Below are 19,040 nucleotides of genomic sequence, written 5' to 3'. Positions count from 1 at the left end.
AATGTGTGATTTAATCACAGCTGCATTTTTGCTGCATTAATGAGTTTCAATGGGGGTGACGCGTGACCAGAGTTTGAATCTGCCTTTGGCGAAACTCAATATTCTCCCTTTTCCCATCACATATCAGATCCGAAAGGCAATTATTTTCAATAAAAATTAAGAAAATATTCGAAAAGTGGAAATAAAGAATCTAACGTGTGTTTAATAATAAAGTGTTTATCGGTTGGGGGTAGGGCTAGGAGTAGGGAGGGCTTTATTGTCACAATAAGGTGGCATCCATTTAATAATTGTATTAAATTGAATCATTTACACTATGTTATTATTGCAAACCGTTTCATGTACAACAACACTAAGGTGCAAATAGTATCTGCCACTATTTGTGAGTATAAATAGCATCTAACTACTATTTACACTTATTGTAAAGAAAATACTGATATTCTTACATAGTGTAAATTGAACATAAATGTAAATAGCAACTATTGCCAAGAAAATACGCTATTTTCACTTATTGTAAATATAATCTAGTTGCTAGTTGCTCTTTGTGCAAATAGCTGCTGCCTTTGTTTGAAATGCAAAAAAACAACATAAACAAGTTGAAAATAGTTCATACATATGACAGGAAATGACTGGGATTCGTACATAAACTATTATTATTATTATTATTATTATTATTATTAATTCACCCCCACATAAAATCAAGACAAATGGCACAGACCAAATGGCACATATAGTCATGTGTGAATCAGGTCTCCCAGAGAAGCTATCCAAAGCTTATAATAGGGAGCCTGAGAACATATTGAAATAATACATTAAGAACAAATACTTAAACTAAAAAAACAACAAAAAAAAACAAAAAAAAACAAACAGATTTTAACACCAATCACACAACAATGATATCATACAAAAATACACAATATAACATAAGACACACAAAAGGGAATCAGGACAATGCTTTTAGGATCTACTGTAGTCTAGGTAGGCTACTGGAAAGGTTATAGATATAAGCGTAAAAGTTCCTTTTTTAGTGTTTTCTTAAAGATGGATACAGATTTCAACACCTTCAGCTTGCCATCTAGCTCATTCCAAATCTTTGGGCCTCTACTTGTAATGCTCAAACTTGCACTTTTAAGTCTTCTAGTTTTACCGGTGATCAGGTGTTTGTTCCTGGTGGCATGAGCGTGAAGCGGACTACTAATTGGAATGAGCTGAGATAGCCTGCTGTTTGTCACATTAACTACTTGGTGCATAATGCACGCATTGTGGTATATATTCAAGTCAGTAAGCCGGAGGAGACCAAAGCAGTGAAAGAGGGGTCTTGTGGGAGTGTAGTACCAAGACCACGATATGGCTCGTATTATCTTCTTTTGTAGACTTATTAGTTTAGTTAAGTGACTCGGGTAGGTATTACACCAAATTACGTTACAATAACTAATGTGAGGTTCAAACAGAGTTTTGTACAGGGTAAGAAGAGCAGGTAATGTAAGATAGAATTTTCTATTGTCAAAAGAAAATGTGGTAAGATTTTTTAAAAGAAATTAATAACTATATTGAGCAAGGATCCATTAAATTGGTCAAGAGTGACAGTAAAAACATTTACATTATTGCAAAAAATTCAACTTCAAATAAATGCTGTTCTTTTTAAATTTCTATCCATCAAAAAAAATGCATGACAGTTTCCAAAAAAAAAATTTTTTTATATATATATCACTTATATAAATCACTTACTTGCGGGTGTTCTCCACCAGCTGAGGAAATGTGCTTGAGTTGGAAGGGAATGCTAACATATTTTGGGAAGTAACTGACTGAAAGTAGCGACGCTTAAGTTTTATATATATATATACATATATATATATCCTAACATATATATATATACATATATATATCCATATATATTTTTAAGTTTTATATATATATATACATACATACATATACATATATATATATATATATATATATATATATATATATATATATATATATATATATATATATATATATATATATATATATATATATATATATATATATATATATATATATATATACATATATATATATATATATATATATATATATATATATATATATATTATAATCATTATAACAAATATTAAATGATAGCACTAAATCAGCATATTAGAATGATCAGCTTTGCCATCACAGGAATAAATGATAGAAAATAGAAAAAAATATAATAAAAAAAAAAAAAAAACAATACAATAAAAAAATACAAAATTATATACTACCACAAGTGCTACACTACTTTGAAAACAGCTACTGAAAAACTTAAGCGTCGCTACTTTCAGTCAGTTACTTCCCAAAATCTGTTAGCATTCCCTTCCAACTCAAGCACATTTCCTCAGCTGGTGGAGGACACCCGCAAGTAAGTGATTTGAAATCTGCCATCTTTCCTCACAGATCTTTTGGGCCCAAACACACACCCTAGCCCGACTTAAAGTTTGAAGCAAGAACATCATGTGTGCTTTGGCTCCACAAAAGAAGCAATAATATAAGGAATGATCTCTTATTAGAAAAAGAAGACTACTTTTAATTGAAAAGAAAAGCCAAGGAGTCAGGCTGACAGATTTTTCAAAAACCTTACTAAGAACACTTTATCTGAGCAACAGTGGGGCACAACAAAACCAGGGTAGAAGAAGAGCAACTCTTATTTTATTAAAGCTGTTAGCCAGACAGGCGGATATCAAACTAAGCAGTGCCGCTTTAGTTCTCCTCTACAGGGGGATAGAAAACCAGGTAAACCCTCCTTTATCTGTCAAACGACAGAGGACACAAAGAGAAAGAGCTCTCGAATTCTTGAATCAAAGTAACAGCTCGCTCAACCGAGCAAACAATTCAAAGGAATCGTAATGTCTATCTTGTTATCTGGAGTTGCCACAGGGTGGTCCTTTCTTTTGGCAAAGCTCTACATATTGAAAGGTCTTACTATTTCAGGTTTAAGACACCAAGAAATGTCTTTCATGTTTTGATGTGTTGCCTATTAAAACAAGAAGGGGGTGGGATTTATCAAAGGGCTAGCCAATAAACTTCAGTCCTGCACCCGGTCCTTTATAGTTGCTTTATAGTTTACTAGTCCAGTCCTTTATAGTTGCAGATACCAATATTGTCAGGGGGAGGGACATACTTATTCTAGAGAGCATCTGATAGGACAAAACATTTGTGAAGTGCAACATGAGAGTCATCGTTAAATTCTCAATGTGTAAATCGGCAAAAAGTCAACTTTTCCAAGACAATTTAAATAGTATCAAAGTTATACTACCGTTTTTGGAAAAAAAATCTCTTATATGCTCACCAAGGCTGTATTTATTTGGTCAGTAAATACAGTAAATACAGTAATATTGTGAAATACTATTCTGATTTGAAATAACTATTTTCTAAATTTATATATTTTAAAATGAAATTTATTCCTGTGATGCAAAGCTGAATATTCAGCATCATTACTTCAGCCTTCAGTGTCACATGATCCTTCAGAAATCATTCCAATATGATGATTTCGTGCTCAAGTAACATTTCTTATTATCAATATTGAAAAAGGTTGTGCTTCTTAATATTTTTGTGCGAATTGTGACAATTTTAAAGAATTATTTAATGAGTAAAAAGTTTAAAAGAACAATTTATTTGCAATAGAAATCTTTAGTAACATTAAATGTCTTTACGGTCATTTTTGATCAATTTAATGCATCCTTTCTGAACAAAATTATTATTATTTTTTTTATTTTTTTTATTTTTTTTCTGAATGCAGACTTTTGAGCAGTAGTGTAACACACATGTACTAAAAGCCACAAAACTCTAATTTTGGTTCGATGAGATCTTTAAAGAGAGGTTTTTTTCCCTTCTTCTAAAGCTGTCAAATAAACCAAAGTAAATCGCAACCCACGTTATGTCTGACAGGCCAGCTGACAGCTGCATCATTGATCTCGCACACGTTGTGTAGAATAACTGGCTCCTCTAACTTTAGTCCCACATCCTGTACAGCAGTCGGCTTTCCTTCACTGAGCCTCTCGCTGGCTGCCGAAGAGACACGAGTCATTGCAGCCATTAATCGCCTTGATGCATGGAGTGAAGCAAAAACATCGTTTCTTTTCGATTAGGGACGTTTGGTTATTCGTGCAACGGTCTAATATGACTTAAATAAACCTGCAGATTGCATGTAAAGCTATTTAACTGAACTTCTACATGCTCACTGACAGCATGCAGTGGAGGAAACAGAACGCAGCAGATAACAGATTTAATATGGCACTCACATGGTAGTACGCGATGGCCTCTCGATCCAGGGCTCGGCTAACTGCCACCTCTCCTGTCAGTCGGTTGATGCTGAACACACCCTTAGGGTCTTGATCTGCTCCCCTTCCTGTCAGACGGAAGATGTGGTCTTCCTTCATGTCAGATGAGATCACCTAGGTCACATGATTATACCAATAAACATTCACGTTAATTAAGCAAAGTTACAAACCACTAAAAATAAAAATGCAAATAAAAATAGATAATCTGTATATATATATACATACATACATACATATATACATATATACAGATATACATATATGTATGTATATATATATATATATATATATATATATATATATATATATATATATATACAGTGAGGAAAATAAGTATTTGAACACCCTGCTATTTTGCAAGTTCTCCCACTTAGAAATCATGGAGGGGTCTGAAATTGTCATCGTAGGTGCATGTCCACTGTGAGAGACATAATCTAAAAAAAAAAAAACCAGAAATCACAACGTATGATTTTTTTAACTATTTATTTGTATGATACAGCTGCAAATAAGTATTTGAACACCTGAGAAAATCAATGTTAATATTTGGTACAGTAGCCTTTGTTTGCAATTACAGAGGTCAAACGTTTCCTGTAGTTTTTCACCAGGTTTGCACACACTGCAGGAGGGATTTTGGCCCACTCCTCCACACAGATCTTCTCTAGATCAGTCAGGTTTCTGGGCTGTCGCTGAGAAACACGGAGTTTTAGCTCCCTCCAAAGATTCTCTATTGGGTTTAGGTCTGGAGACTGGCTAGGCCACGCCAGAACCTTGATATGCTTCTTACAGAGCCACTCCTTGGTTATCCTGGCTGTGTGCTTCGGGTCATTGTCATGTTGGAAGACCCAGCCTCGACCCATCTTCAATGCTCTAACTGAGGGAAGGAGGTTGTTCCCCAAAATCTCGCAATACATGGCCCCGGTCATCCTCTCCTTAATACAGTGCAGTTGCCCTGTCCCATGTGCAGAAAAACACCCCCAAAGCATGATGCTACCACGCCCATGCTTCACAGTAGGGATGGTGTTCTTGGGATGGTACTCATCATTCTTCTTCCTCCAAACACGTTTAGTGGAATTATGACCAAAAAGTTCTATTTTGGTCTCATCTGACCACATGACTTTCTCCCATGACTCCTCTGGATCATCCAAATGGTCATTGGCAAACTTAAGACGGGCCTTGACATGTGCTGGTTTAAGCAGGGGAACCTTTCGTGCCATGCATGATTTCAAACCATGACGTCTTAGTGTATTACCAACAGTAACCTTGGAAACGGTGGTCCCAGCTCTTTTCAGGCCATTGACCAGCTCCTCCAGTGTAGTTCTGGGCTGATTTCTCACCTTTCTTAGGATCATTGAGACCCCACGAGGTGAGATCTTGCATGGAGCCCCAGTCCGAGGGAGATTGACAGTCATGTTTAGCTTCTTCCATTTTCTAATGATTGCTCCAACAGTGGACCTTTTTTCACCAAGCTGCTTGGCAATTTCCCCGTAGCCCTTTCCAGCCTTGTGGAGGTGTACAATTTTGTCTCTAGTGTCTTTGGACAGCTCTTTGGTCTTGGCCATGTTAGTAGTTGGATTCTTACTGATTGTATGGGGTGGACAGGTGTCTTTATGCAGCTAACGACCTCAAACAGGTGCATCTAATTTAGGATAATAAATGGAGTGGAGGTGGACATTTTAAAGGCAGACTAACAGGTCTTTGAGGGTCAGAATTCTAGCTGATAGACAGGTGTTCAAATACTTATTTGCAGATGTATCATACAAATAAATAGTTAAAAAATCATATATATATATATATACATATATATTGTGATTTCTGTTTTTTTTTTTTTTAGATTATGTCTCTCACAGTGGACATGCACCTACGATGACAATTTCAGACCCCTCCATGATTTCCAAGTGGGAGAACTTGCAAAATAGCAGGGTGTTCAAATACTTATTTTCCTCACTGTATATATATATATATATATATATATATATTAGTTTTCAGGTTAACAACAGATTATCTATTTTTATTTCTTAAGATTAGACTGAATAATACATTTTTGCTCAAAATTTCTGGATGGATGGGTGGATGGATGGATATTTTAATTATTATTTATAATAATAATCATTTTATTTAGTTATACAAAAATAATACAAATAATAAATAATATAGCCTAAATAACTAATAATAATAAAAAATAATATATATATATATATATATATATATATATATATATATATATATATATATATATATATCTCAAAATAATAAAAAAGTATATATATATATATATATATATATATATATTATTATTATTATTATTATTTATTTATATTATTTATTTATTTTTTATTCTTATTTTTGTATAACTAAATAAAATGATCATTATAATAAATAATAATATACTTTTTTTATTATTATTATAGTCTGATTATTATTTAGTTATCATCATGCCAAAACTGAAAAACAAAACAATGTTAAAAACCAATTGCACATATCTGATATTGGACACTTAAAATAATCAGTATCGGTCAATCAATAATCAACAATAAAACACAATACAGACTGTTGGTGTGTAGATTTTTCATTGGTTCAAGTTTGTCAGCAGTACTCACATGCGACTGGGTAAATGCAGCAAAGTCCATTGTGTTTCATCAGTGTTGCAAGTTAAAAGCAAAGAAAACAAGAAACGTTAATTACACCAACACACTCACAGACAAACACAGTTATGTGTGAAAATAACATGCACACATGCTAAATATACTTTCATTTGATTGCTCTCACATTTTAAATAGTTTGAAATAATTACCGAATGATTCTTGCTGGCAATGATGAACACACAGTGAGAAGTCTTAACCACTCCCCATATGATTATGTTAATTCAGGGTTTTAATATAGTAGCTGAAGTTTGTAAATCTATTTGTATATTAAAAACACCCTTTAGTGTGACCAGTGCTACCACCTGTAGTTCATTTGGTATATTTTGCGCAAATTAGATTGTAGCAAGCAGCTTCCCTCGCTAATGAAGGCTGAGTAACTAATGACTTTAAATACAAATTACCAACAGCCCGTTTTTATGAAGCCCTTTTTGTGTGAAAGAACCTTTATAAAAGTTATTTTATCAGAGCAATAAACCCCAGTGTGTGTATCGAATCACAAAGGCTGCCCACTTTGAACTCTCTGGTATCTTGTAATTAAGCTTAAGATGAAATATCCCATTTAGAAAATGAAACCAAGTAAAGTAATTGTCCACACGAAAAGCCCCTGTTAGCTTTATTTATCTTCCCCACACAGATCCTTTCTGCCAGATCATACACTAATACTGTTTTTCTCCTTTATAATTACAGGCTCTGTTAACTTAGGGAACATTATTATTCTGAGAAATGTAACGAGTGGTTTGGCTAAGACTCTGGTGAACACAAATGCAGGCTTCACAGGAGGAGGCCTTCAAATCCTGGTGTATTTACTGTGGCCGGCAAACAGCTGTGAAATTGCAGAATTTTATAGCACAATAAAAGCTATCTAGTTCAGTGGACGGGCTGTTAATGTACACGACTATAACATGGACAACAACAAATCAAGCAGCCACGCTGACAGAAACACAAGCACACACATACAGTACTGTATTCATTATAATTGTCTTGACATGCAATTGCTTTATTGTTTCAAATAAAGCTAGATAGTATTGATAAAAGCAACATTTGCTACTTTTTATAGAGAGTAGATACATTCATTTACTTTTGAGAAGTATGCTAGCCCTTACAAAAAAAACAAGTATACTTCAAGTTCATTTTTATGAAGTATACTTAAGTATACTTACAGTAGTAAGTGTACAAATGTACTAGTCGTATACTTGTAAGGGTACTATATTTCAGTACTACTTGGGACTATATTGATCCAAATTTAGTGTATAAAAGTATACTTTTAAGAATACTTTGTCTAAACTTAGTAAACTTTGAGTAAACAACTAGTTTACAACTGCGTTTTTCGTTTGTATTGCAACTATACTACAAGTGAACTTATAGGTATACTGATAGTTTACTAGATAAATACTTGTAGAACTTTTTTTAGTTTTTGAAAGTACACTTTGAAGTACTCTTTGTAAACTAGTTAGTTTTATACTGTTTTCTTTAAGTGAACAATGATCAAAACAAATGGAGTAGATTGCGTCCATCAGCACTTCAAAGCTTCACAGTCGTTACCTCTTCCTGGGTCGACATTTCATTCGGTAATGTTTGGCCGTTTTGATTTATATGCTGTTTAATGTCTGATGATCATTTTAGATTATATTTGTGTAAGCAATCTTTTATCGAAAAAAGAAAGCTTTGTGATCCAGTTTTCCCTTTGAAAACGTTCCAAAAACAATGCTTTTGTTAGATTTGAAAAACTTCTGGAAACTTTTAGTGGATTTGTCCCCAAACTTGTAGCTAGATTAGCTATTATTGAACAAATTAACATAATTGCATTAAATTCATGAAACGGAAGCCATATGTTCATGTTTTTATGTTTTTTACAACAGAGTCAGAAGGGGTGGCAAGTTGTTTCAAGCTGACAAAAAACAACAACAACAACAAAACTTCCAGGCTGGTCTGGTTTGCTGGTTTTAAGGGGGTTTTAGACATTTGTCAGACTGGAAAACCAGCTTAACAAGTTTAAATCAGCTAAGACCAGCAAAACAGCTGGTTTAAGCTGTTTTCTTTTCAGTAGAGTTGCAGTTTCTTCCCAAAAACCCCAGGCAGGAAGCCCAGCAAAGTGTTTTCGTATAGAGCAGGTAGCCTACACCTGTGACACAATCATTTTGAATCCCACCGCAGGTCATCTGTAAATTAACTCTTCTGTCCATTGACAGAGAGCCAAAAGATACCCGAACAAACTGCTGTGTCGCCTGTTTACAGCAGTCCCATGCCACAAGAGTCCGTCAGGCTCAGTTCTTCTTTCTCTTGTCTCTGAGTTGTGCCTGTTTTCCTCCCACACTGCTTTTGGCCTTGTGAAGAACTCCTTAACGGCTCCGGGAATGTCTTGTGAGTGGTTGCTATGGAGGTTGTTTTCATTCTGCTGTTTGCTGCACGCAGCTGCGATATTGATCCGACAGAACAATAAAACACAACTTTTCTCTGTGTACTTCAGAGGTACTTTATTAAGGGTGTGATGGTCTCCTTCAGCACAAGAAAGAATTAGAAGGGAACAAAAACAAAAGGAGCCATGGCTCCAGAGGACTGATGAGACGTAGTGGATGGAAGAGGGAGGAAATTGGATAGAGGGGGGCGGATACAGCAAGTAGTGGCCATAAATTGTGGCATTATACTTGAGATTTTACTTTCGGAGGAAAATAGAGATGGACTGACATTAAAAGTCATTTTTTTTTATTTCATGTTAAAAGGTCAAAAAGGTCAAACATTAAAATTCTATATTATTTTGTCTAAATAAATTATATATAATAAAACACTAAAAACTAAAATAGTTTTTTTAATGCTATAATAACAACATGATCACCTTGATCATTATTTTCCTGTCTATTACTGTAAAGCTGCTTTGAAACAATCTGTATTCTATAAAGCGCTATAGAAATTAAAGTGACTTGACAATATAATGTACAGTATAAAAAATGGATATTCATTTGAGATTTGTTTTGAGATTGAAGATTTAATAAATTATTTGTTTTTAAAGAGTAACTTTACACATTAGATGACAGAAAAGGTCATCTAAATGTAAATAATAGGAGGAGCAACTATTGAATTTCCAATATCAATCTATAATCGCTAATAACGCCCAGTGATCAGTATGGTACCAATTTGTACATCCCTATAATGGAAAATAGCTTTTTTTTTTTTTATCCAATTTTTACTTAGCCTTTTTTATTCAGCAAGTATGCATTACATTGATTAAAAGTGACAGTACAGACGTTTACACTGTTAAAAATATGTATTTCAAATAAATGCACTTCTTATCAACATTCTATACGTCAAAGATTCCTGAAAAAAGCACCAAATCAGCTTATTAGAAAGATATTTGAAGAATCATGTGACACTGAAAACTGGAGGAATAGCCACTGGAAAATCAGCTTTGCCATCACAGGAATAAATTAAATGTTCACATTAAATCACATTAAAATAGAAAATAGTCAATTGTAATATTTCACAATATTACTTTTAACGTATTTTTGTTCAGTTTAATGCAGCTTTGAGCATAAGAGACATCTTTCAAAACATTAAAAACCCTTACCAACCCTAAATTTTTTACAGTAGTTATATATACACATATACGTATATGCATATACATATATGACAGTAACATCCTGTACCCTTCGTGTGCCCTTCAGAGTGAGCAGGGCATACTGATGCTCACTTTCAAGCAAAATGAATCCACTGTGTGGTGTGTAAAATATAAGGAACTGTCTGAAAGTGACAAGAAAAGTTTATAATGATCAAGGCTACTAGTGTGGTGGGGCGATTGAGCCCGTGGAAACTTCCTTCCATGCGCTGCCTCGCTGTTTACAGGGTGCGCACCGGTGGTGGTTTATTTGTACGTACAAACACATGTACACAAACGCACACAATCCTACACAGTCTCCCCTGGCTTTCTTCTCAGTCATTAGATGTCAGCGAACAGCCCTGAGGGAGACGCTCACCTATTTCTATCAGCTCTCATTAGGAGCAGGGAGGACATGAAAGAGCAGCTGTTTCTTGCCACTGCATGTATATGACAGGAAGGAGGGACCCGACTCGAACTTCTCTGACAATACAGCACTGAAGGGGAGGAGAGGATACGTCCTCACTTTCTTATTCTTTCACTCTGTCTTTCTACTGCGATAGCTTCCGGCTGTATGAGCACTGCAGTGGTGTATAATTTCCCTCAAATTACGGATGCTTGACTTTGAATGGAAATTGATGTCAAAGGGACTAGGCACAGTGCACCTTTGAAAACAATCCAAAAAGCAGGAACTAAGTGGTGGTTGCTAAGGGAAGCATTACTATTACTACTATTCAAATTTCGGTAGAAGATTTGAACAAACCCCTAACCCTTAGTATTTAACTCTGTATAAAATGCCCCACAATGCTTGTGCTTTGGACATGAAAGATACTGCAGATCATGCCGCTGGCTGAGAAAATGTGTGCTAATACTTTTCTAAGTGATCAGACCTGGGCCACATCTAACAATCAAAACAGAGCTGTTCAATTGGTAATTGGTCATTTGTAATGGGTTCTCACATTAAGTTTAACTGGGTTTTGAGGAAAATAAGGTTTGTGGTTGACATTACTGACAGATACTTCCACATTTTGTTTTTAAAAATACGATAAAATAAAATAAAATCATACCAAGGCTGTATCTATTTGATCAAAAATACAGTAAAAACAGTAATATTGTGAAATACAGTACTTTTGCCATTTAAAATAGTTGTTTTCTATTTAAAATGGAATACTGTATTCCTGTGATGGCAAAGCATTTACTCATTAAGTCTTCAGTGATATGATTCTTCAGAAAGCATTCTAATTTGCTTATTTGGTGCTCAAGTAAGAGTTCTTATTACTATCAATGTTGAAAACAATTGTGCTGTTTTATTTTTGTGGAATCTGACCGTTTTTTTGTTTGTTTGTTTTTTAATTCTTAGAAAGTTCAAAAGAGCAGCATTTATTTTAAATAGATTTCCTGTAACTTTTGTCACAATTTAATGCATCCTTGCTGAAAAAAAGTATTAATTTCTTTCAAAACAAATATCTCAGCTCTTATGTCTGCTGCTGACAAGTGGCTTTCAGTGTGAGGGAAGAAATACTCTGTAGTACGACAGAGAGAGAGAAGGGGTCGTACTCTCTAGAGTGCAAAACAAGAGGCACAAATATATCTACAAGGAGCACTTAAACTCTAGAGCACAGAAACCCCCTTTATCGCTACAGTATCTCTCTTTGTCTCTTTTCACATGAGACTCATGTTTTTTTGTTAATGCAAGGTCAAAGCAGAATGAAAGACAATCAGCACCCACCAGTATTAATGATGTGCAGACATACAGACAAATAAACACATCCAACACCATCCATCAACACTTCTGTGTGAGACATTATGGCACAAATATTTCTTCTGATTGGTGAAAACTATTGCAGATAGTGAGAATGAGTGGGTGCCAAAAAGTACACATAAACTGAGCAATTCAATCGCTTGTGGGGAGGTTTTGTCCAGGACATTATAGAACAGAAAAACACCACTGCCCATAAAAACCAGCCAAGGGACAATTACAGGCAGGTCCGAGAGGGAACCTCTGGACTTTTTCCCATTTGTGAGATTGCAGTGCTACAGGTGAACACTCCACCATAATAAATCCCCCATAATCCCACAGCAGACTGATGTCAAAGCCAGAACAAGAATCAGGGCAAATCTGTTCTTTATTACTTCTCCAATACTTCAAGTCCCCTTAACCGAGAGTGGATCTCAAGTCAACACCATCCAATAGAACTCATCTCTACAGAAAGGGATGGAGTAAAACCACTTGCTCCATTGTATGATTTAACTTGTGGAATAACAGAACAGGGGTGGACAGAGTGTTTTTTTATCAAATGAAACCCCTCTAAATAATCATATCACAATTCCTTCCTCCAGGGATCAACATATCTCTAGAACTATAAAATATAATTAAAATATAGAAGAAACAAATGTTTAAAGTGTTCAAAGAGTGCAAAGATTAAATGAAAATTACTTTTACCCTTCTGGCCCAAACAATTTTTTTTTTAATTCTACACAGAGATAAAATTAAAGAAAATGGGTGTGAAGTGGCCCCAATGAATAAACAAACTTCATGCATCCACACCAGTAGGTGTCAGTATAAAATCAAAGAGGATGTACAATAAATTGTATAATCTAATGAGCCTAGAATGATTGTGGTGGCAAATCTATCACGGTGCCTCTTATTCAGTTAGTGGCTTTTCTAAAATAGTGAGCAAATAATCAGTGGCAATGTGATTTATCTTTGTACGACAATAATACAATAAACAAGGTCCCACTAGAATGATGGAAATTTTTTAAATAAAAAAAACGGAAGGCTTTTCCAGACACCCAAAATGTTTACTGCATTTCCCAGAGAAAACAAAAACATCTGGGAAACCCCTCTGTTTCAAGCTTCCATCATCCAGGGGGCAATTCCCAATTTCCTTCAGCCTTCCCATTTAGTGGAAATTATGAAAAATGAACGTACGCCATATGGTAGGTAAACAGCGCAAGGAAACCAGATTTATCCATGTGGAAAATCCATTTTGCCTGGTTTCCAATATACAGCAGTGCTATCAAATGAAATAGGTCACAGTAGCCGGTCCCTTTGTGTGTTTCGCTATTGTGAAACTGCTGTAAGAGAGGTCCTGTATTGAAAGAGCGTATATGTAGATGTATATAGGAGGCTGGTGGAGGTCAGCCTCATCAGACTCTCAATGGACCTCTCTGTATGTTCTTCCACTTGCTGAAGTATAGTAATCCATGTGCAATGTGGAGGGGTTATTCTGTCGGTGGGAAAAATTGTAATACAATTCAACCCTTGCATTCAACATCAAAAGAAAAAAAGAAGAAAAAAAAGCCACACACTGTGGTTTATTCACTGTGCCACAGTAATGTAACACGTTTATTTCACTAAGGAATAACCCCAGCCCACGCTGAGACACAGCCTCAAAAAGAAAGTGAACAGGAAGTGCCAAAAACATTTGATTCTACCTCTTGGTTTCCTGTTGTAAACACGCATCTCCAAAACAAATTATTTTCCTCCGACATTACATTTCCATTTTCTTTTATCGGTTACCCTGAATGGTAAAACAGCACTCGACTACTGTATTAAAAACCATGGCTGAACCGATGGCATCACCTCAAAGCTCAAACAGAAATATTCTGCAAAAATCTGCAGAATCTCCCTCGGGACATCCATATACAAAGGCTGGTATGGTGATAAAATTGGGCAGGGGCACAACTAGGGCAAAACTCCCATATATTAAGCTTGCAAATCAAGTATGCTTGGTTTGTGTTGTTTTTTTCTTACAACTTTCCAGCATGTTTTCTTTCTTTTCTGCCTTATTTTTGGTCTCAGATGTGTTTAAAAGTATAGATCCCTGACAAAAAAAAACTAAGAATAAAAGAAAAAGTGCCAAACAAAGAAACCAGTATACACAAATCTGAACCAAAACGATGACGCAAACAATTTAAAACAATTTTCAATAGCACAATTTTCAAAGCATATTAAATGTGTTCTTAAAAACACTGCAAAGAATAATCAAGTTAATTACAATTACTTTCTACACATCCTCGTCTAGTTTCTTCACCTTTCTCAACAATTATGACTCCGGCCAACACCGCCTGAAGGAAAGACCTTGTGCGAATCAAAGTGGTAATATATTTCAACGCTGACCTAAGTGCAGCAGGTTCCTCGAATCACCATCTATGACGAACAACCCTCAGGGAACAACCCACAGCAATGCAAATCAGACCAAAAGAGAATGTAAAGGAAAACATTTCAATTTTCTGGCTAGGGCAGCAAGGATCTGTATTCTTAGCGGTAAAGTATTCATTTTGCCTTAGGATGCTGAAGAAAATGAGTCCTAAAAACCCCAAAACAAGTTTGCATTTTTGCACTTTGGGTTCCATCGTCCCGATGTCAATGTGTGCATAATACATCAGTAATACCCAGTGTTGGGGTATTGCATTACAAGTAACGTAAGTTACTTTATCAGATCACTTGTTCAAGCAACTAGTAAAGTTACTTTTTTCAAAAGTTTGTTTTCCCCTTTATTGACTGACATCTCTCTTGTCCCCATACTGAAAGGCATTGGGATTGAGGAGCAGAGATGTTGTGTGCGCTGTGTAAACATGATGGTTATTGTAGTTCTAATCTTAAAGTGAGCAGGCATTTACTCATCTCACTTGCACAAAAACAGATTCAGGATTCTTTAAAGTTAATAAAAACAGTTAAACGCAAACTCAGAATATTAAGATATTCATAAACCTGCAATCTAATCTCACATTATGCATCTCACGTTTTGCTGCTGACCTTCAATGATCCAATTCAACCACACCAATAGGCTTTAAATAAATATCACATTTTTTTATTTTATTTTATTTTCTGAGCTTTAGTTTTTTTGCTGAAGTAAGTGTTGAACTTTCTTTTCCTGTGTCCTGTTCTTCTGCAGTCCAGAATGGCAGCACAGCTGAAAGGTTTGTTTGAGCTGTACAGGCGCAAATTTGTCTTTCCTTCATCTTTAGTCCATATTCCTTCATTCGAGGCTTATTCTTTTCACTTTTGGTGTAAAAGGGCCTTTACATTTGCCAAAATCAGAAAAGCCCAGGTAAGGAAAAAGAAACGCAAACGTAATGAAGCACATTACTTTCCATAGAAAGTAACTAAGTAAGGCAATACGTTACTTTTTAAACTAGCAACTGGCTTTTTCAAGACATATAACATCTTAAAAACAAAACTAGTGGAGTATTACCAAAGTAATGCGTTACAATATTTCGTTACTCCCGAAAAAGTAACGCAAATGTAATGTAGCACATTACTTTCCATAAAAAGTAACTAAGTAAGGCAATACATTACTTTTTAGGGAGTAACAAAATATTGTAACGCATTACTTTGGTAATACTCCACTAGTTTTGTTTTTAAGATTTTATATGTCTTGAAAAAGCCAGTTGCTAGTGGCTAAATGAGAATACATAAGCTGTAGGAGACACTAAATGTCACAAACTTTCCAACTTGTTTATTTTATATGAAAGACTTTTCGGAAGCTTAGTGGTGGGGACGCTGAAGTCATGTGACCATAATGTAGTTAATTTATAGCCTAATTTTAGATTGTATTTAGGCTTCAAAATTCATTAAAGGTCCCGTTCTTCGTGATCCCATGTTTCAAACTTTAGTTAGTGTGTAATGTTGTTGTTAGAGTATAAATAATATCTTTAAAATTATAAAGCTCAAAGTTCAATGCCAAGCGAGATATTTTATTTAACAGAAGTCGCCTATATCGAACGCCCGTTTGGACTACATCCCTCTACTTCCTTCTTTAATGACATCACTAGAACAGTTTTTTGACTAACCTCCGCCCACAGGAATGCTCCCTCAACTCTACCGAAATTCGTTTATGTACTTGCACACTTCTTATAACTTACTGTGTTTACTCAGCTCTTATGGTGATTTTCTGAAGTAAAACTGACGCTTCATCTTTTGTGTGATGTACAATAAACTTTATTAAACTCATCAGTATATGTTTGATCATCATTCGGACCTGATCCGAAACAGCAGACTTGTAGGCTATTAATAAATAATGGATACATACAAGCAGATGACAAATACGTTATAATAACCTTAATTAAACTACTAAACTATACCTGTTCCATCTCTATACAGCACTCTGACTCTGTAGGCATTATTGTCCGACTCGAAATGAACACCGTTACTGAGATTTTCTGATATTATCATCATTCCGTGAGATGAAATTGTCCTGAGAGACTGAACGCGAGCTCATGAAGCTCCGCCCCCTGTGCCGTCCAGCAGCAGCTTATTTGCATTTAAAGGGCACACACTAAAACAGTGCGTTTTTCTGAGCCCCAAAAAATGACAATTTAAACATGCTGTAAAAAATGATCTGTTGGGTATTTTGAGCTGAAACTTCACATACACACTCTGGGGACATCAGAGACTTATTTTACATCTTGTGAAAAGGGGCATAATACGGGACCTTTAAAAACATGTTAATTTGTGAAGATTACATTGTTGAATACAATCATAAACCTTTCTTTGTCACAGGGTTTATTTTCTGCAATAATCCAAAAGCTTATGGAAAAAATATATATTTTTGATTTTTTTTCCCTATGGTGAACTTCAAGCTTTGCCTTTGTAAATATATCACCCCATGCATAATTTCTCTGCTTATTCATTTGACTTCATCAGAGCTAAGTGAGCCTGAAAACAAAAGAACGGGTTATCTAAACCATCAAGTAGCAGCACTGTCACACTGATAGGTGTCCACACCGCAAAACTATGGTTGACCAAAATCATGGTGGCAACGCACATTAGTAGCACTAAGTTAAAGTGAAAGAGAATTGCAAATGCAAGGTCTTACCTTTCCAATAGACCTGGGAAAGGGGGCTCGCTGGTTCTCTGGGACAAACATGGGAGGCACCAGCAGGGATCTTTTGGATCGGTATGGCATTAAGTCTGACAGACCCAGCATCTCCTAAATCAAAGCACAGACAAGAAGAAAAAATAGTTCAATGTGAGGTCTTGTAAGGACTTTTACTTTTACACCAAATTTAACACATATTAGGTAATCTTTTTCCTAAAAGGACATTTAGCTGATTGCTTTATTCTGTACACTACAGGAACATCCATTGTGCTAAGTATTTTGCTCAAGGAGACAATGGTGATGGATCATAAATCACTGCTTGGAGAGTTTTAACCTACAGCCTTTCAGTTGCCATCCCAGATCTTCAACCACGGCGCTATTATACACCACATTAGTCCCATAATGTTATGAATACTTCATAAAATCAATGCAAATCCCTTCATGAAGCACACTACAAACTCTTCAGTGGATACTTCCATATAATAACATAAAACATAAAAACAGCCACAATGCATCCTATTACATACAGGAGAGTTACTGAACTATGCAGACATCTGATGGCGCTAACTGAAAACTCTAGCGAACACATCGATACAAATGAGACACACTGTACTCTAACCAAAGTCATTAAAAGTGGTCATTATGGCAGTTATGTGGTTTCCCACCTTTCCTGCTATTGCTTCCCTTATTCAGATAGAAGCTTAATTGAAAGCCACGTCCCATTTCAGAAACTTAAACTAAGCCAATAATGTCACAAGCATTCATTCTTTGACTCTAAATGGAATTGAGTTGAGAGACTGAGTCATAAAGAGAAAAAAGTGAAAGAAAAAGAGACATTATGCTGTATAAGGGATAGGTGGTCATTACCGCAAAATATTGCTCTTGTGTGTCAGCCTGATGGGGTTTATTTTGTGATAATGACTGCCTAAGTGGACATTATCCCACTTATTATTCGGCTACTCACCAAATAAGAAAATACTAAGACATGAAATATTGATTGAAGTTAAAATAATTTTAGGAGCACAGAGTGATATGAGAGACATTAAATTAGAAATACAAAAAAAGGTTGTGCACATCCAAAACACCCTAATTGGGCTCAGGTGCAGGACAACAAAATAACAATAGTAGAAAAAAGAAGCGTGAAGTCCGCACACTGAAAATAGCAGATCCAAACCAATTTATTTAGTAGCGCAACGTTTTGACCAATAGGTCTTCATCAGGCACAATACCTATGTGGAATAAAAACCAACTCTCAATGTTATATTAGAACCATGCAGGAGATCTATTGGCATGGGTAGTAATCAATCAGAATTTAGTGGTCATTACAGAAAAAACAGTTGACAACAGAATATCACAATTGACCAATCAGAATCAAGAATTACAGAGAGTACAGATTTTAGGATACAGAACGTGCAATCTGAGCCACAGATCTCATCCTACCTATACGTAAATGCAGTAAATGTGTTTGGTTTTATGTGGGATCCGGCTTCCATGTGACTATCTCCAGTTTATTAGCATCTCAGTTCAATAAACCAGAAATTCAGCCTCTCATGTTACTCGCTCTGATTCGTTCTTTCCTCTTTGCCATTCTGTTCTATTCTCTTTCCTTTGTCAACACTGGTGCAATTAGAGCTCCTAAGGGCAATTAGATGGCAGCACAAATTATATTTGTCAGTCAGCA

The 19,040-nt window shown here is 35.4% G+C and overlaps 1 protein-coding gene across 1 annotated transcript in view; it reads right to left on the bottom strand.

Moving 5' to 3' along the window:
• cdh13 (cadherin 13, H-cadherin (heart)) overlaps positions 1-19,040 on the bottom strand; it is a 364,060-nt gene that overhangs the window by 198,487 nt on the left and 146,533 nt on the right. The window contains exons 4-5 of the mRNA XM_084125023.1: positions 17,357-17,470; positions 4,263-4,415 (exon numbers count right to left, since the gene is read on the bottom strand). Coding sequence (XP_083981149.1) covers positions 4,263-4,415; positions 17,357-17,470 — 267 coding nt within the window. The remainder of the gene's footprint in view (positions 1-4,262; positions 4,416-17,356; positions 17,471-19,040) is intronic.

This window comes from Abramis brama (genome assembly GCF_963993115.1).
Source record: "Abramis brama genome assembly, chromosome: 9".
NCBI lineage: Eukaryota > Metazoa > Chordata > Actinopteri > Cypriniformes > Leuciscidae > Abramis > Abramis brama.
Note: the sequence above shows the minus strand (reverse complement) of the source record. Positions and strands in the feature narration are given on the sequence as shown.